General features: G+C 34.1%; 1 protein-coding gene and 1 non-coding gene across 3 annotated transcripts in view; one reads left to right on the forward strand and one right to left on the reverse strand.

Annotated features, from left to right (window-relative positions):
* Window positions 1-20,981, forward strand: part of LOC142342925 (uncharacterized) — a 243,881-nt gene that overhangs the window by 114,580 nt on the left and 108,320 nt on the right. For both annotated transcript variants that reach the window (XM_075394607.1, XM_075394614.1), the window contains one exon: window positions 1,145-1,423. In XM_075394607.1, coding sequence (XP_075250722.1) covers window positions 1,145-1,423 — 279 coding nt within the window. The remainder of the gene's footprint in view (window positions 1-1,144; window positions 1,424-20,981) is intronic.
* Trnat-cgu (transfer RNA threonine (anticodon CGU)) lies at window positions 19,993-20,065 on the reverse strand. Its single transcript has one exon. It is a non-coding gene; the product is annotated as a tRNA-Thr (tRNA).

Consider the following 20,981-nt stretch of genomic DNA (forward strand, 5'->3'; position numbering starts at 1 on the left):
TGTCATGTTTGGGCATCTTATTTTCCTCCCTCGTGTTTTTTCATTCGTGTCATTTGATTTTAGAAATATCTTTATTAGTTTTGAGGCAAAATATCAATAATTGATAAATATTGTCAAAATATGCATAAGTTCTTGTCTTTTTATCTGACGGAGCAATAAAGCTTCAGAAGATTGGTTTCGGCTACGCTGGCACTCTTTGGATACTTTCCTGTTTTTTGTTTTGCTCTTTTCGAATAGATTGCGGACATGAACTTGATCGAATCCTTTGGCATCCATTTAAAGTCAAATGGTGTCATACCGTCTTAATTCACATTTGTTTTTGTATATGGGCTTGGATATGGCTTCTAAGAAAGCTTATGTATTTCAATTTAAGGTTTGTAAAATGTTTTTCTAATAAAATGAAGTCCGCTTGCAGTTCTTATATTTTTAATGTCTTTAAGTTCGAGAGAAATCAGAACCTCAATTACAGTCAAAATCCAGATGAGAAACTGGATATTGGGTTTCTGTTATAAACAGTTAGTCCAGTCAAACGTGAACTGTGTTTAATTTCAAAATTAAATACTGATGATCGCAATGCATGAATTGAAGAAAGTGTGGTCAAGTTGCACAAATTTCATTTTCAACTCAACTTACCTTTCTTATGGAAAACTGTCAAATTTTGTTCAGATCTTCTCTGTTATTAAGTCTCTATTTCTGGAACTTAGAGCACTAAAAAGGTCTAATCATTATTTGGACTTGTATGAAAAGCAATTAAAAGTCTTTGGAATGCTTATCAAAATGTCTGCAAAGAATTTGCCTTTTTGAAAATGCAAGTCTGTTTATAATAATAATACTAATTTTGGTCCCTGCGTAATCGCAGCGGAACAGCATTAGGCGACTTCGACCTGTTCTCAGCTGCCCTTTTTCTTATTACTCCCCACATTTCAGACTGTTCTTTTTATGAACAGCATTGCTCCTTTTTGGTGACTATGGCCACTTTTTTCCGTCTGAAATTTTCACGTGGTACCATCATTGCAGCCAACATTGGTCAACCTGTTCAGGTTGACCAGGCTATGGTCAACCTGTTCAGCAAGTTAAACCGCAGTTTGTTTATTTAGACAACGTTTATTGTTGTCAAAATAACTTTAAATAAGTTTGCTTTCAGTTGATGCGACTCAATACAGAGGAAGTGGGTGAGAGGGTGGCGAGGGAGTTGTACGAGAGTGGCAGATTTAGATCCATGGTCTACTTGGCATCCAGTCTCTCCGAGGACAGAGCAGCCTCCTCCTCATCACAAGATGGGCCTGGAGGTCCAATGTCAAAAGGATCTGGTGCCGACCGCATCGACGCTTTCTCTGACATCTTCCTGTACCAGTGTGTCAAGTGCTACTTGGAGAAACAGGAGAATCTTTCCAAAGATAATCAGCAGCTCCATTCATCTGAGGTTAGTTTGCAAGGTTCTAACTTAATTTTTTCCCAGGTAATCTTGGCATTTATTTTTTGATCAGTTGGTACTCATAAACCTGGGTCATCCTCAGCTCCTCTCGAAATTTTACGGTCAATTTTTAGATCCGTTCTGACTTCGTTTTGTGTTATGTGGAGATAAATAGACTTAGTACCTCGATATTGCAAAAAATGTCTGAGCTAAAATGTGTACATAGGATAATAATGATAATAGCTTCTATCGGAGCAATATCAAATTTCTCTGGTTGTATAGTTTATGTTTAGTCATTTAGATCTTTGGACTATCTATCTATATACCAATTTAGCATTTTGCTCAGTATTTCTCGCTGTTGCATTGCGCTCATTTTCTTGATTTTGTAGGACTGTTATATTGGAGTTCAAAATACTTATTTGTGTTCTGACCCGGGGGCAACTCCTAGCACTTCCCGAGATTTGATTCAGAAAATACTAACGACGTTTCGATTATTCAATCTAACCATTTCTACAAGCTATTTCAATCTTTCCATATTATGTCGATGTTTTGAGAAATTGAATTTTTTTTGTTATAATTCTTAGAATTTTGGTTTTGTGATTGCTATTTTGCAGAGTATAAGAATTAAAATTTTAAAGTCTTAGAATCCAATATAAAAACTTAGATTGAAAATTCGAATTCGAATTATCAACTTTGGGAGCTTTGAGGCTAGAACTCAAGACCCTAAGATTAATAGACTTACGCGGTGCCGTCTACCTTCACTTTTTGTTTAAAAAAATTAACTAGTAAAAACAGATTGGCAGTGTTCTTTTCTAGTATAAGTCATAACTTCAATAACGTTAGAAAACGATTTCACTCAATTATTTCAAGTTTTTCCTATTTCGAAAAAAGGTTTCCGACTTGTTTATTTTAGATTGTTGACTTTCAGCTCGTGTTTTGCCTCGAGGATGTTGACTCAAAAATTTACAGAACTGATAAAGTTTTTTCTTTGAGACATTCAGTGTTTTGTAATCAAAAATATCTAATTTTTAAATCGTGGAAATATTAGGAAACGGGGTTATTTAGCTGAGTTGAAAAATGGTGTTTAAATAATTAGGTAATACTCTTATTTGTTCTAATTTCTTATCAGAAAGTAACAAGCTACGTTCGGATAAAATTAGTTTCGTTCTTGCTATGATCAATCATGAAATTATTTGGTAGTTCCTGCTTGATTCAGATTTGGTAGTTCCTGCTTGATCTCGTAGCAGTTGCTGCTTGATTCAGAAAATTTAACTAAATGTTGTTTGTTCTGTCTAAATAGTTATCCATGCAGTTCTAATCTTTCTCTAGTATGTCGACTTTGAAAAATTGAAATTTATTTGATGTGATAGTTATTATTTTGATTTTTAAATGCTAAGTTGAAGTTGTTTACCTGTTGAAACTACCAGAAAATATAATAAGTTTTGAATGTCTGACTTGAAAATCAAAACAGAGAACAGTGAGGCTCGAACTGGAGGCCTCAAGATTTTGAGACTTACGCGCTGCCTAATGTGCACGCTGCTAATTGGCACGCTGGGGTGCTTCTTCATACCTGATTTCTTGAAAATGTTAGAGATGGTACAATGATTTAGGGTTGCTGTGTACTATTCGAGTAAGCCATGACTTCGAATAGGTTAGAAATGTATATAACTCAGCAGTCTCAAATGTTTGGGTTTGATCCACCTTTTTTTCGAACTCTTTTATTAAGGAGGGTGAAATTCATTTCGTGTTTTGGTCTCAGAATGTTCACTCAAAATTAGTTGAAAACGTCTTTTCCTTGATGAATTCAGTTTTCTGTACACCAAAAGACGTCATTAGTGATTTTAGAAAAATTTGTAAAGCCAAACGTTTTAGCTGAGTTCGAAACTGGGTTGAATTAATATAATTTGTAATGCCTTCTTTCCATATACTTGTCTGATTCGAAATTATCAAATAAATGACTGATCAAATTATTTGTTTTCCTGCTATGTCCATCACAACCAAGCTTGCATGAGCTCACTAGCTCAAATATTGCCCCAGGTTTGTGATGCTAGACTGCAAACAATATTTGGAGATCTCATCCGGGTGTAACTCCTATCACATTCCCTTATATTTAATTCAAAACTTTTTTTTTAGGTTCTTGCTTTCAGGTTTTGATATTGTTTTTTGTATGATGACTTACAGCTAATTTGATTTCAAATTACTGTAATACCTTGTTTCTGTTACCATTTCTTGTAAGCAACTAGCTAGCTAAGATCTGACCAATTTACTTTTGATCATCCATAAAATTTTTTGGCGATCTGAGCCAGGGGCACCTTGTATATCTTCTTACCTGTTTGATTCAGAAAGTTTTTATCGAAGTATTGATCATCCAATGTAACCAGTGCTCCAAGCTATTTTAAGCTTTCCCTAATTGGTCGATGTTTTAAAAATTCAAAACTGTACGTTGTGTTTCTTAGTATCGTTGTTATTGTGGTCTTTTGGATGCTGCTTTGCTTTTATTGCCCCATTGAAGTTGAAAAACAATATTTTGAATTCTGAATGTTTTAATTTAATTTATCAACGTTGTTCACGTTACTTTCTCCTCTGATTGAAAAAATTGTTTACGTATAAACACTGATTGGCTGTGTACTTTTTCTAGTATAGGTCATAAATTCAGTTAAATTAGAAACCGATTTCACTCAGCTAATTCAAATCTTTCCCTAAAATTTTCTGTATTTCTCTTACCATATTTCCGAATTGTTTATCTTAGATCGGTGACTATCAGCTGAAGTTTTGGTCTCAGATTGTTGATTCGAAATTTTACAGAACTGATAAAGTTTTTTCTTTGAGACCTTCTGTACTCAAAAATATCTAATTTTTAAATCGTGGAAATATTAGGAAACGAAGTTATTTAGCTGAATTGAAAAATTTTGTTTAAATAATTAGGTAATGCTCTTATTTGTTCCCATTTCTTATCAGAAAGTAACAAGCTGCGTTCGGATAAAATTAGTTTCGTTCTTGCTATGATCATTCATAAAATTATTTGGTAATTCCTGCTTGATACAGATTTGGTAGTTCCTGCTTGATCTCGTAGCAGTTGCTGCTTTTTTCAGAAAATTTAACTAAATGTTGATCTTTCTGTCTAAATAGTTCTCCATGCAGTCCTAATCTTTCTCTAGTATGTCGACTTTGAAAAATTGAAATTTATTTGATGTGATTGTTATTATTTTGATTTTTAAATGCTAAGTTGAAGTTGTTTACCTGTTGAAACTACAAGAAAATATAATAAATTTTGAATGTATGACATGAAAATCAAAACAGAGAACAGTGAGGCTCGAAGTGGAGGCCTCAAGATTTTGAGACTTACGCGCTGCTTAATGTGCACGCTGCTAATGGGCACGCTGGGGTGCTTCTTCATACCTGATTTCTTGAAAATGTTAGAGATGGTGCAATGATTTAGGGTTGCTGTGTTCTATTCGAGTAAGCCACGACTTCGAATAGGTTAGAAATGTATATAACTCAGCAGTCTCAAATGTTTGGGTTTGATCCACCTTTTTTTCGAATTCTTTTATTAAGGAGGGTGAAATTCATTTCGTGTTTTGGTCTCAGAATGTTCACTCAAAATTAGTTGAAAACGTCTTTTCCTTGATGAATTCAGTGTTCTGTACACCAAAAGACGTCATTAGTGATTTTAGAAGAATTTGTAAAACCAAACGTTTTAGCTGAGTTCGAAACTGGGTTGAATTAATATAATTTGTAATGCCCTCTCTCCATATACATGTCTGATTCGAAATTATCAAATAAATGACTGATCAAATTATTTGTTTTCCTGCTATGTCCATAACAACCAAGCTTGCATGAGCTCACTAGCTCAAATATTGCCCCAGGATTGTGATGCTAGACTGCGAACAATATTTGGAGATCTCATCCGGGTGTAACTCCTATCACATTCCCACATATTTAATTCAAAACTTTTTTTAGGTTCTTGGTCTCAAATTTTGGTCTCAGATTGTTGACTCGAAAATTTACAGAATTGAAGAAGTCTTTTCTTTATACTTCCTTATACTTTCAGTGTTCTGTACTGAAAAAGTCTCTTATTGAATTCTAAATCATTGATAAGCGAAAATCTTTTAGCTGAGTTGACAGATTGGTTTTTATCGTCAGACAGTAAATAGCTAAATTTTGGTAAGTTTGTTTTTGTTCTTGATTTGATCATTCACAATCATGCACACAAGAAATCAATTGTTCTTTTCTTACCCTAATTATAAAAAATAAGAGTTAAAAATTTTGGCGATCTAAACCGGTCACAACTCTTAGCACTTCAAAGCCGTTTGGTTCAAATTTTTTACCCAAATATCGATTAATTAGTCTACTTTGTTCCCCAAGCTATTTTCGGTCGTTCCATTTTATTTCGATCTTTTGAGAAATTTTAATTTTTTCGCTATGATTCTGAGTAGTTTGGTTTTCTAGATGTTGTTTTGCAATTAATGCCCGATTGAAACTACAAGATAATAAATTGCTTTGTGATTGTTAGAGTTACCAATAGGCTTTGCGAGCAGTGAGGCTAGAGCTCACGATATTATGATTATTAGACTTTGCGTCTTGCTATTAAATATTTGCGTTTTGCTATCATGTTTCCGAATTGTTTGTTTTAGATTGTTGATTTCCAGCTCTTGTTTTGCTCTCAGAGTGTTTACAGAACTGATGAAGTTTTTTTCTTTATACTTTCAGTGTTCTGTACTCAGTAAAGACTTTATTAGTGTATTTTGAAATATTGATAAGCGAAATTCTTTTAGCCAACTTGAGAATTTGGTTTCTTTCAAATAAGGTTGTAATGCCTTGATTCCGTTCCCATATCACGTAAGATATCAATTGGCTAAGATTTGATCAATTTGTTTTCGTTCCAACTATGATCTTTCAAAATCATGCACACAAGAATTCAAATGTTCTGTTCTCACCACAGGGCTATCTAGGCCGTGGGCAACTCGAAACAGTTCCTAACTTTTTGATTCATACAATTTTAACGAAAACTCGATTATTATCTAACTATATCTAGCTATTTTAATCTCTTCCTTTTATGTCGATGTTTTGAAAAATTGAAATTTTTGTGTTTTTTTTTGTTTTTTTTCTGCGTTTTTGCTTTTATTGCTGTATTGAAACTATAGGATAATGAATATATTGACTTGTGAGTTTTAGTTAAAATTAAAAAGTTATCGAATAGTGAGGTGCGGACTCGCGACCTTATGACTATGACACTGACACTCTGTCGATGGTCGCATGATTGCTGACGGGACTATGTTCCCGCTTCTAATGTTATAAGGAGCACTCGTAGATTGGCAGTGTATATTTCTATTATGAGTCATAATTTCAATTAGGTTAAAAATCAACGCAACTCAGAGACAGAAATCGACAAAACTCAACAATTTTAAATTTTTAGTGCTCTAATTATAGGGTTTTTCTTTTCATTTGTCCGAAGTTTTTTGATTAAGAATGTCGCCTTTCACCTCGTGTTTTGGTCCCAGAATGTTCAATGAAAATCGACAGGGTTGATAACGACCTCTCCTTGATGTATTCCCTGTTCTGTACCAATTTACAACTCCGAGTAATGTTCCTTGCCGAGTAAACTAAAATACTTTTTGAGTAACTTTTTACTGAGTAACTCCTTAAAAGAACCAGAGGTTACAAAAGTGAAATCTGTCCCCTTTGATCTAGACAGAAAGTTTATCATCAGAAAAAAACGAATTATTACAGTGTCTAATCATGTCCTAGACACAAAGTTAATCATCAGAAGAAAAACAAATTGTTACAGTGTCTAATCATGTCCTTTTTAGTTCAAAACACTGAATGTATCAAGGAAAGGACGTTATCAACTCTGTCTAGTTTTGAATCAACATTCTTTGTACAAATCTTTAGCTGAATTTCACCATTCTAAAACAAACTTTTTGGAAAAAGGCAGCAAAAAAACCATAAGGTTAAACAGCAAAGAATTGAAATTATTGAGTTATATCAGTTTCTAATTTATTTGATTTTATGATTTAATAGAATATAACACCGCCATTCTATCTTCACTCATTGTAACATTTTCAAAAAAAGAGGCAGGAAATTTTTGCCGGTGAGGGACCATGGCGCAGACGGCAGCGCGTAAGTCTCATAACCTCAAGGTCGTGTAGCAAAAAAACCATCAGATTTAACAAAAGAGATTATGAGTTTTTAGAACTTTACACGATGAAATGTTTTTTTTGGCAATCTAAGCCAGGGCAACTCGTAGGTCTTCCTAACTACTCGATACGAAATGTCAATTACTCAAACTAACTACTTCTTTAATCTATTTTAAAATACCCATAATATATCGATGTTATGAAAAGTTAAACTCTTCACGGTCTGACTTTGTATTTTAGTTTTTGGAAGCTAATTTGCAATAAGCTGGTGAGTGTTTTAAATAAAATTCTAAAGTTTGCGACCAATGCGGCCCAAACTTACGACCATAAGTTTATGAGAATCACGCGCTACCGACTTCGACTTTGTCGCGCAGGTGAGGAAACTACTGCCTCTATCTTATTAAAAATGTAACAAATAAACTTAGATTGGCAGTGTAGTTTTCTTGTTTAATTCCTAACTTCAATTAGGTTAGAAACTGACAAAACTCGGCAATGGAAATCGACACAACAGCAATTTCTAATGTGTTCAAATTACACGGTTTTACTTTTATTGTATCGAAATGTTTTGTTTAAGAATGTCATCATTCACCTCGTATTGTGGTCCCAGAGTGTTTACTCAAATGTTGACAGAGTTGATAACGGCCTTCTCGTGATATAATAAGTGTTCTGTACTGGTTTTCAACTCATTCCCTCCTTGCTGGGTAAGCCAAAATCCTTACAGAGTAGCTTTTTTTACTGATGTCTCCTTAAAAACCAGTGGTTACAAAGGTGAAATCTGTCTCATTTGATTTAGACATTAAATGTTACCATAAAATACAAATTATTACAGCGTCTAATCATCAGCGTAGCACGTCCTAATTGTTTGATTCGGAACATTTCAACGAAATGTCAATTACTCAATCTAACAAGTTCTGGAAGCTTTTTGAAAATTCCCATAAAATGTCGCTGCTATGAAAAATCGAATTTCTCACGGTATGACTTTGTATTTTTCGGGAGCTGTTTTGCAATACTTGCGCCACTAAAACTACAAGATAATATATTGACTTGTGAGTGTTTGAATTAAAATTAAGAATTTCAATTAGGTTAGAAATTGACAAAACTCAGCAAGAGAAATGGACGCAACTCAGCAATTTGGAATTTTTAGTGTCCAAATTACAGGGATTTTGTTTTAATGTGTCAAGTATTTTTATTAAGAATATCGTCTTTCACCTCGTATTTTGGTCACAAAATGTTTACTGAAAAATTGACGGGGTTGATAACACCCTTTCTCTGATTTATTCCCTGTTCTGTACCAATTTACAACCCTGAGTAATTTTCCTTACTGAGTAAACTAAAATAATCCTTACTGAGTAAGTTTTTACTGAGTAACTCCTTAAACAAACCAGTGGTTACAAAAGCAAAATCTGTCTCCATTGATTTAGACAAAAAATTTATCATCAGAAAAAACAATGTATTACAGTTTCTTATCCTGCCCTTTTTTCTTCAAAACACTGAATGTGTCAAGGAAAATACGTTATCAACTCTGTCTGGTTTTGAGTCAACATTCCGAGTATAAATCAGTAGCTGACAGAGTTGATAACGATCGTTCCTTGATATATTAAGCGTTCCGTACCGGTTTTCATCTCATTCCCTCCTTGCTGGGTGAAGGATTTGGAATTTTTAGTGTTCAAATTACAGGGATTTTGTTTTAATGTGTCAAGTGTTTTTATTAAGAATATCGTCTTTTACCTCGTATTTTGGTCAAAAAAATCTTAACTGAAAAATTGACAGGGTTGATAACGATCTTTCTCTGATTTATTCCCTGTTCTGTACCAATTTACAACCCTGAGTAATTGTCCTTACTGAGTAAACTAAAATCCTTACTGAGTAAGTTTTTACTGAGTAACTCCTTAAACAAACCAGTGGTCACAAAAGCGGAATCTGTCTCCATTGATTTAGACAAAAAGTTTATCATCAGAAAAAAAACAAAGTATTACAGTTTCTTATCCTGCCCTTTTTTCTTCAAAACACTGATTGTATCAAGGAAAATACGTTATCATTTCTGTCTGGTTTTGAGTCAACATTCTGAGTACAAATCAGTAGCTGAATTTCGCCATTCTAAAACAAACGTTTTGGAAAAAGGCAGCAAAAAAACCATAAGGTTAAACAGCAAAGAATTGAAATTATTGAGTTATATCAGTTTCTAATTTATTGATTTTATTGTTTACTAGAATATAACACCGCCAATCTATCTTTACTCATTTTAACATTTTCAATAAAAAGAGGCCGGAAATTTTACCGGTGAGGGACCATGGCACAGTCGGTAGCGCGTAAGTCTCACAACATTAAGGTTTTGTAGCAAAACCATCAGATTGAAAAAAAAGTTATGACTTTTTAAAAAATCTTACACGATTAAAAGTTTTTTTGGCAACCTATGCCGGGGCAGCTAGTACTGTTCCTAACTGTTTGTTTCAGAACATTTCAACGAAATGTCAATTACTCAATCTAATTAAATGTCAATTCTCGAAGCTATTTTAAAATTCCCATATGTCGATGTAATGAAAAGTTGAACTCTTTACGGTATGACTTTGTAATTTAGTATTTGGACGCGCAGGGGAGGAAACTGCTGCCTCTATTTCATTAAAAAGTCTAACGAATAAAGTTAGATTGGCTAGTGTAGTTAAACTAGTGTAGTTTTCTAGTTTAAGTCATATTTTCAATTAGGTTAGAAATTAGAAATCAACAAAACTCAGCAACGGAAATTGACACAACAGAGCAATTTGGAGTTTTTAGTGTTCAAATAACAGAGTTTTCGTTTTATTGTGTCGAAATGTTTTTTTTATTAAGAACGTCATCATTCACCTCGTATTGTGATCCCAGAGCGTTTACGCAAATTTTGACAGAGTTGATAACGATCGTTCCTTGATATATTAAGGGTTCCGTACCGGTTTTCATCTCATTCCCTCCTTGCTGGGTGAGCTAAAATCCCTACTGAGTAACTTTTTATTGCGTAACTCCTTAAACAAACCAGTGGTTGCAAAAGCGAAATTAGTCTCCTTTGATTTAGACAATAAAATTTACCATCAGAAAAAAAACAAATTATTACAGCGTCTAATCATTTCTTTTTTAGTTCAAAGCGCTGAGTTATGTCAATTTCTAAATTAGTTGAATTTATGATTTACTGTAATATAACACTGCCAATCTATGTTCACTCAATGTAACATTTTCAGTAGAACGAGCATGAAAATTGATCCATGAGGGACCATGGAACAGTGGGCAGTGCGTAAGTTTCATAACTTTGAGGTCGTGTAGCAGAAAATCAGATCCGAATTTTATGAATTTTTAGAACTTTACACGATGAAAAGTTTAATTTGGCAATGTAAGCCGAGGCAACTCGTAGAACGTCCTAACTGTTTGATTCGGAACAATTCATCGAAAGGTCATTCACTCAATCTAACAAGTTCTGGAAGCTTTTTTAAAATTCCTATTTGTCGAATCTATGAAAAGTTGTTTTTCTTTCGGTATGACATTGTAATTTGATTTTCCGAAGCTGTTTTGCAATCATTGCGCCACTGAAACTACAAGATAATATATTGACTTGTTGGTGGTTGAATTAAAATTAAAAATTTTTCGACCAAACAGGCTCTAGCCATGGTCGAGGACGGTAACGCGTTACTGGCTCTTTTTGAATAAAAAATATTATAAAGGATAAACGTAGATCATTCACGGCAGTGTTTTTTTTCTAGTGTAAGTCATAACTTCAATTAGGTTGGAAATTGACAAAACTCAGCAATAGAAATGGACACAACTCAGCAATTTGGATTTTTTAGTGTCCTAATTACAGGGATTTTGTTTCAATGTGTTCAAAGTGTTCTGATTAAGAATGTCGTCTTTCACCTCGTATTTTGGTCCCAGAATGTTTACTGAAAATTTGACAGGTTTGATAACGGCCTTTTCTTTGATGTATTTTCTGTTCTGTATCAACTTACAACTCATGAGTAATTTTCCTTTCTGAGTAAACTAAGATCCCTTCTGAGTAACTTTTTTACTGAGTAACTCCTTAAACAGATCAGTGGTTACAAAAGCGAAATCTGTCTCCTTTGATTTAGACACAAAATTTGTCATCAGAAAAAACAAATTATTACAGCGTCTAATCATGTCTTTTTTTAGTTTAAAGCGCTGATTTCTATCAATATCTAAATTAATTGAGTTTATGATTTAGTGGAATATAACACTGCCAATCTATGTTCGCTCAATATTAACATTTTCAGTAGAAACAAGCATGAAAATTTATCCACGAGGGACCCTGGAACAGTGGGCAGTGCGTAAGTTTCATAACTTTGAGGTCGTGTAGCAAAAATCCAGATCCGAATTTTATGCCTTTCTAGGACTTTACACGATGAAAATTTTAATTTGGCAATGTAAGATGAGGCAACTCGTTGCACGTCCTAATAGTTTGATTCAACAATTCAACGAAATGTCAATTACTCAATCTATCAAGTTCTGGAAGCTTTTTAAAAAAATTCCCATAATATGTCGCTGCTATGAAAAGTTGAATTTCTCACGGTATGACTTTGTATTTTGATTTTTGGAAGCTTCTTTGCAATTATTGCGCCACTGAAACTACAAGATTATATATTGATTTGTGAGCGTTTGAATTAAAATTAAAAATTTCAATTAGGTTAGAAATTGACAAAACTCAGCAAAAGAAATGGAGACAACTCAGCAATTTTGGATTTTTAGTATCCAAATTACAAGGATTTTGTTTTAATGTGTCCGAAGTGTTATGTTCAAGAATGTTGTCTTTCACCTCGTATTGTTGTCCCTGAATTGAATGTTCACTCAAATGTTGACGATCTTTCCTTGTTATATTCACTCTTCGCTACCGTATTTCCTATACGAGCGAATTGTCAACGTTTTAAAATAAACACTTCAGACACATGATAGCAAAAACCCTAGTCTTTTAAAACTGAAACTTTGAAGTTCCTTAGTTGTTTCCATTTCTTTTGCTGAGTTGTGTTGATTTCTAACCCAATTAAAGTTGTGACTTATACTAGAAGAATAGACTGCCAGTCTAAGTTTACTCCTATCAACAATTTTTCAATTGAAATAGAAGCAGGAAATTTTTCCCCTGCTCAACCCTTTTGCAGTGGGTAGCACGTAAGTTTCATAATCTTGTGGTTGTTAGTTCGCAGCTTACTGGTCGCAATTTGGTAAATTTCAATTCTAACATTCACAAGTCAAGAGAGAGTAACTAGCTAAAATTTGATAGGTGTGTCTTTGTTCCTGCGTTGATCGTAAGAAATAAAGCCAAGAAGAGTTCAATTGTTCTATTCGCAGCCCAGTTTTGTAATATTAGAGTTAAGAAAACTTTATTTGTTTATCTAAGCCGGTGGCAACTCGTAGCAATTCCTAACTGCTTGATTCAGAAAATTGTTTTGAAATGATTTTTGTTATGATTCGTTGCCTTTTGGTTTTCAGTTCCTATTTTGCAATAATTACCCCACTGAAACTACAAGATAAAATTTTGATTTGTGAGTGTTAGAATTGAAGTCATAAAATGTGCGACCAGTGAAGCTCGAACTCACGACCTTAACATTGTGAGACTTACGCGCTGCCCACTTCGCCATGGTCAATCAGATGAAGAAGTTACTACCTTTTTAATAAAAAACTTAGTGTTTTTCGCTTGTGTAAGTCGTAACTCAGTTAGAAATCCAAACAACTCAGCAATTTCAAAATTTTACGTTCATATTTTAGGGGTTTTTTTTGCTATCATGGATTTAGGTTGTTTATTTTAGAGTGAAGATTCTGAGACCAAAATACGAGCCGATTGTCAACACTTTGGACACATGATAGCAAAAACCCTATAATTTGAACACTGAAAATTTGAAATTCCTGAGTTGTGTCGATTTCTTTTCATGAGCTCTGTCGATTTCTAACGTAATTGAAGTTGTGTGTTAAACAAAAAAACAATAGAGCACCAATCTAAGTTTACTCATATCAACGATCTTTCAAATAAAACAGAAGCAGGAAACTGTTCCCCTGCTTGACCCTTTTGCAGGCGGCATGACATAGGTTTCTTTATCTTTTGGCTGTGAGCTCGCGCTTCACTGGTCGAAAAGGTTTTAATTTCAATTCTAACATTCACTAGTCAAGAGAGTAACTAGCTAAGGTTTGATAAATGTGTTTTTGTTACTGCGATGATCGTTCACCATAGAGCACAGAAGAATTTAAATGTTCTATTCTCAGCCCAGTTTTGTAATATTAGAGTTTTTTTTAGTTATCGAAGTCGGTGGCAACTCGGAGCAATTCCTAAGTGCTTGATTCAGAAAATTGTTTGGAAATTTTGGTCACTCAGTCTAAATAATTGTCCAACTTGTTTTTATGTCTCCCTAATATGTCATTGTTATCAAAAATTGAAATTGTTACGTTATGATTCCTAATATTTTTTTTTATCTCAGATGCTATATTATGTTAGAATTAAAATAATGAAGTTTGCGACCAGTGAGGCTCGAACTCACGACCTTAAGGTTATGAGACTTACGCGCTGCCGACTTCGCCATCGTCGCAGAGTTGAATAAGTTACTGCCTCTTTTTTTTAAAAAAAAAGTGGTAGTTTTTTTCTGATGTAATACAAAACTTCGGTTAAGTCTGAAATCGAAACAGCTCAGCAATTTCAAACTTTTTACGTTCAAATTTTAGGCTTTTTGCTATCATAGACTTGAGGTATCTATTTTAGTGTGAACATTCTGAGACCAAATTACCAGCTGATTGTCAACATTTTGAAATCAACATTTCGGACAGGTGATAGCCAAAACCCTATAGTTTGAGCACTGAAAACTTCAAGTTCCTGAGTTAAGTCGATTTCTTTTGCTGAGTTGTGCCGATTTCGAAACTATTTGAAGTTATGACCAAAACTAGAAAAATAGACGGCCAATCTAAGTTTAATCCTGGCAAAAAACCCTATAGTTTGAGCACTGAAAACTTCAACTTATTGAGTTAAGTCGATTTCTTTTCATGAGCTGTGTCGATTTCTAACCTAATTGAAGTTATGACTTAAACAAAAAACAATAGAGCACCAATCTAAGTTTACTCATATCAACGATCTTTCAAATAAAACAGAAGCAGGAAATTGTTCCCAAGCTTGACCCTTTTGCAGGCGACATGACGTAGGTTTCTTTATCTTTTGGCTGTGAGCTCGCGCTTCACTGGTCAAAAACGTTTTCATTTCAATACTAACATTCACTTGTCAAGAGAGTAACTAGCTAAGATTTGATAAATGTGTTTTTGTTCCTGTGATGATCGTTCTCAATAAAGGAAAGAAGAAATCAATTGTTCTATTCTCAGCCCAGGTTTGTAATATTAGAGTTAAAATATTAGAGTCGCGGTGATGAAGAAATTACTACGTTTGTTTTTTTTTAAAAAAAAATGTTATTGTATTTTTCTAGTGTAAGTCATAACTTCAGTTAAGTCAGAAATCGAAACAACTCAGCAATTCTGAAATTTTTATATTCAAATTTTAGGGTTTTGGCTATCATAGATTTGAGGTATTTATTTTAGCGTGAACATTCTGAGACCAAAATACGGGCCGATGGTCACCATTTCAAAATCAACACTTCGGACAGATGATAGCAAAAATTCTATAGTTTGAACGGTGAAAACTTGAAATTCCTAAGATGTGTCGATTTTTTTTTGCTGAGTTGTGTTGATTTCTAACCTAATTGAAGTTTCGACTTCAACTAGAAAGATAGACGGCCAATCTAAGTTTACTCAAATCAACGATTTTGCAAATAAAACAAAATCAGGAAATTGTTGCCCTGCTGGACCCTTTCCTGTCAACAGCGCGTAAGTTTCATAATCGTATGGTTGTGAGTTCGGTTCTCACTGGTCTCAAAACATTTTCATTTCTTTTCTAACATTCACTAGTCAGGAGAGTACTGACTAAGATTTGATAAATGTGTTTTTGTTCCAGCGATTATCGTTAACAATAAAGCAAAGAAGATTTTAATTGTTCTATACTCAGCCCAGTTTTTGAAATAATAGAGTTAAAATTTTTTGGTTATCTAAGCCGGCAGCAACTCGGAGCGATTCCTAAGTGCTTGATTCAGAAAATTGTTAAGAAATGTCGGTCATTCAGTTTGAGTAGTTCTTCAGGTTGTTTTTATGTCTCGCTAATATGTCAATGTTATCAAAAATTGAAGTTTTTACGTTATGATTCTTGGTATTTTTGTTTTCAGATGCAATTTTGCAATAATTGCGCCGCTGAAACTAGAAGATAATATATTGATTTGCGAGTGTTAGAATTAAAATCATAAAGTATGCGAACAGTGAAGCGCGAACTCACGATCCTAACATTGTGAGACTTACGCTCTGCCGGCTGCGCCATGGTAGCTGAGGTGCAGCAGTTACTACCTTTTTTCTACAAAAAGTAATAGTGTTTTTTTTCTAATGTAAGTCATAACTTCAGTTATGTGCAGAAATCGAAACAACTCAATAATTGCAAGTTTTTTATGTTGAATTTTTAGGGTTTCGCTATCATGCATTTGAAGTATTTATTTTAGAGTGAACATTCTGAGACCAAAATACGAGCCGATTGTCACCATTTCAAAATCAACAATTCGGACAGATGATAGCAAAAACCCTATAGTTTGAACAGTGAAAACTTGAAACTCCTGAGTTGTGTCGATTTCTTTTTCTGAGTTGTGTTGACTTCTAACCTAATTGAAGTTATGACTTAAACAAAAAGATAGACTGCTAATCTAAGCTTATTCCTCTCAACGATTTTTCAAATAAAACAGAAGCAGGAACGTTTTCTGATCGATTCTTTTGCAGTCGGCAGCACGTAAGTTTCATAATCTTATGGTTGTGAGTTCGCGCTACCTTGGTCAAAAAATTTTTCCTTCTAACATTCACTAGTCAAAAGAGCAACTAGCTAAGATTTGATAAATGTGTTTTTGTTCCTGCGACGATCGTTCACAATAAAGCAAAGAAGAATTTGGTTTTTCTAATCTCAGACCAGTTTTTGTAATATTAGAGTTTAAATTTTTTGGTTATCTGAGCCGGCGGCAACTCGGAGCAATTCCTATGTGCTTGATTCAGAAAACTGTTTAGAAATTTTGCTCATTCAGTCTAAATAGTTCTCCAAGTTCCAAGTTGTTTTTTGCCTCCCTAATATGTCAATCAAAGTTAATTGTAATTGAAATCTTTACGTTATAATTCTTAGTATATTGGTTTTCAGATGCTGTTTTGAATTAATGTGCCACTGAAACTACAAGATAACATATTGATTTGTGAGTGTTTGAATTCAAATCATAAAGTTTGCGAACAGTGAAGCTGGAACTCACGACCTTAAAATTATGAGACTTACCGCTGCCGACTGCGTCATGGTCACTCAGATAAAGAAGTTACTACCTTCTTAATAAAAAACTGTTAGTGTATTTTTCTTGTGTAAGTCATAACTTCAGTTAAGTCAAAAATTCAAACTACTCAGCAATTCAAATTATTACGTTCAAATTTTTGGGTTTTTTGCTATCATGGATTTAAGTTGTTTATTTTAGAGTGAAGATTCTGAGACCAAAATACGAGCCGATTTTCAACATTTTAAAATCAACACTTCGGACACATGATGGCAAAAACCCTTTTAATTTGAACACTGAAAACTTAAAATTCCTGAATTGTGTCAATTTCTTTTGCTGAGTTGTGCCGATTTCGAAACTAATTGAAGTTATGACCAAAACTAGAAAAATAGACGGCCAATCTAAGTTTAATCCTGGCAAAAAACCCTATAGTTTGAGCACTGAAAACTTCAACTTATTGAGTTAAGTCGATTTCTTTTCATGAGCTGTGTCGATTTCTAACCTAATTGAAGTTATGACTTGAACAAAAAACAATAGAGCACCAATCTAAGTTTACTCATATCAACGATCTTTCAAATAAAACAGAAGCTGGAAATTGTTCCCCTGCTCGACCCTTTTGCAGGCGGCATTTCGCAGGTTTCTTAATCTTTTGGCTGTGAGCTTGCGCTTCACTAGTCGAAAACGTTTTCATTTCAGTTCTCACATTCACTAGTCAAGAGAGTGACTAGCTAAGATTTGATAAATGTGCTTTTGTTCCTGCGATGATCGTTCACATTAATACAAAGAAGAATTTAATTGTTCTATTCTTAGCCCGGTTTTGTAATATTGGATTTAAATTTTTTTGGTTATCTAAGCCGGGGGGCAACTCGGAGCAATTCCTGAGTGCTTGATTCAGAAAATTGTTAAGAAATTTCGTTCATTCAGTCTAAAAAGTTCTGCAAGTTGTTTTTTTGTTTCCCTTATATGTAAATGTTATCAAAAATTTACAAAAAAGTCTTCACGTTAAGATTCTTGTTATATTCGTTTTCAGATGCTATTTTGCAATAATTGCGCCACTGAAACTACACGATAAAATTTTGATTTGTGAGTGTTAGAATTGAAGTCATAAAATGTGCGACCAGTGAAGCTCGAACTCACGACCTTAACATTGTGAGACTTACGCGCTGCCCACTTCGCCATGGTCAATCAGATGAAGAAGTTACTACCTTTTTAATAAAAAAACTGTTAGTGTTTTTCGCTTGTGTAAGTCGTAACTCAGTTAGAAATCCAAACAACTCAGCAATTTCAAAATTTTACGTTCATATTTTAGGGTTTTTTTTGCTATCATGGATTTAGGTTGTTTATTTTAGAGTGAAGATTCTGAGACCAAAATACGAGCCGATTGTCAACATTTTAAAATCAACACTTTGGACACATGATAGCAAAAACCCTATAATTTGAACACTGAAAACTTGAAATTCCTGAGTTGTGTCGATTTCTTTTCATGAGCTCTGTCGATTTCTAACGTAATTGAAGTTATGAGTTAAACAAAAAAACAATAGAGCACCAATCTAAGTTTACTCATATCAACGATCTTTCAAATAAAACAGAAGCAGGAAATTGTTCCCCTGCTTGACCCTTTTGCAGGCGGCATGACATAGGTTTCTTTATCTTTTGGCTGTGAGCTCGCGCCTCACTGGTCGAAAAGGTTTTCATTTCAATTCTAACATTCAATAGTCAAGAGAGTAACTAGCTAAGGTTTGATAAATGTGTTTTTGTTACTGCGATGATCGTTCACCATAGAGCACAGAAGAGTTTAAATGTTCTATTCTCAGCCCAGTTTTGTAATATTAGAGTTAAGTTTTTTTTAGTTATCGAAGTCGGTGGCAACTCGGAGCAATTCCTAAGTGCTTGATTCAGAAAGTTGTTTGGAAATTTTGGTCACTCAGTCTAAATAATTGTCCAACTTGTTTTTATGTCTCCCTAATATGTCATTGTTATCAAAAATTGAAATTGTTACGTTATGATTCCTAATATTTTTTATCTCAGATGCTATATTATGTTAGAATTAAAATAATGAAGTTTGCGACCAGTGAGGCTCGAACTCACGACCTTAAGGTTATGAGACTTACGCGCTGCCGACTTCGCCATCGTCGCAGAGTTGAATAAGTTACTGCCTCTTTTTTTTTAAAAAAAAAGTGGTAGTTTTTTTCTGATGTAATTCAAAACTTCGGTTAAGTCTGAAATCGAAACAGCTCAGCAATTTCAAACTTTTTACGTTCAAATTTTAGGCTTTTTGCTATCATAGACTTGAGGTATCTATTTTAGTGTGAACATTCTGAGACCAAATTACCAGCTGATTGTCAACATTTTGAAATCAACATTTCGGACAGGTGATAGCCAAAACCCTATAGTTTGAGCACTGAAAACTTCAAGTTCCTGAGTTAAGTCGATTTCTTTTGCTGAGTTGTGTCGACTGCTAACCTAATTGAATTTATGAATAAAACTAGAAAAATAGACGGCCAATCTAAGTTAATCCTATCAACGATTTTTCAAATAAAACAGAAGCAGGAAATTGTTTCCCTGTTCTACCCTTTTGATCTGAAATCATAAAAATTGCGACCAGTGAGTCTCGAACTCACGACCTAAAGAATATGAGACGTACGCGCTGCCGACTTCGCCATCGTCGCGGAGTTGAATAAGTTACTGCCTCTTTTTTTTAAAAAAAAAATGGTAGTGTATTTTTCTGATGTAATTCAAGTCTTCAGTTAAGTCTGAAATCGGAACAGCTCAGCAATTTCAAACTTTTTACGTTCAAATTTTAGGGTTTTTGCTATCATAGACTTGAGGTATCTATTTTAGAGTGAACACTCTGAGACCAAAATACGAGCCGATTGTCAACATTTTAAAATCAACACTTCGGACAAATGATAGCCAAAACCCTATAATTTGAGCTCTGAAAAGTTGAAATTTCTGAGTTGTGCCGATTTCGAACCTAATTGAAGTTATGACCAAAACTAGAAAAATAGACGGCCAATCTAAGTTTAATCCTATCATCGATTTTTCAAATAAAACAGAAGCAGGAAATTGTTCCCCTGTTCTACCCTTGATCTAAAATCATAAAAATTGCGACCAGTGAGTCTCGAACTCACGACCATAAGATTACGAGACTTACGCGCTGCCGACTTCGCCATGGTCGCGGAGTTGAGTAGGTTACTGCCTCTTTTTTTTTTTTTTTAAAAAAAGTGGTAGTGTATTTTTCTGATGTAATTCATAACTTCAGTTAAGTCTGAAATCGAAACAACTCAGCAGTTTCAAACTTTTTACGTTCAAATTTTAGGGTTTTTGCTATCATAGACTTGAGGTATCTATTTTAGAGTGAACATTCTGAGACCAAAAAACAAGCCGATTGTCAACAATTTAAAATTAACTTTCCGGACAGGTGAAAGCCAAAACCCTATAGATTGAGCACTGAAAACTTCAAATTCCTGAGTTGTGTCAATTTCTTTGGCTGAGTTGTGCCGATTTCGAAACTAATTGAAGTTATGACCAAAACTAGAAAAATAGACGGCCAATCTAAGTTTTATTCTATCAACGATTTTTCAAATAAAACAGAAGCAGGAAATTGTTCCCCTGTTCTACCCTTTTGATCTAAAATCATAAAAATTGCGACCAGTGAGTCTCGAACTCACGACCTTAAGAATATGAGACTTACGAACTGCCGACTTTGCCATCGTCGTGGAGTTGAATTCGCTACTGCCTCTTTTTTTTTTTTAAAAAAAAAGTGGTAGTGTATTTTTCTGATGTAATTCAAAACTTCACTTAAGTCTGAAATCGAAACAGCTCAGCAGTTTCAAACTTTTTACGTTCAAATTTTAGGGTTTTTGCTATCATAGACTTGAGGTATCTATTTTAGAGTGAACATTCTGGGACCAAAAAACAAGCCGATTGTCAACAATTTAAAATTAACTTTCCGGACAGGTGATAGCCAAAACCCTATAGTTTGAGCACTGAAAACTTCAAATTATTGAGTTAAGTCGAGTTCTTTTGTTGAGTTGTGCCGATTTCTAACCTAATTGATGTTATGACTAAAACTAGAAAAATAGACGGCCAATC

This window comes from Convolutriloba macropyga, chromosome 1 (genome assembly GCF_964194025.1).
Source record: "Convolutriloba macropyga chromosome 1, txConMacr16.3, whole genome shotgun sequence".
Taxonomy (NCBI): Eukaryota; Metazoa; Xenacoelomorpha; order Acoela; family Convolutidae; genus Convolutriloba; species Convolutriloba macropyga.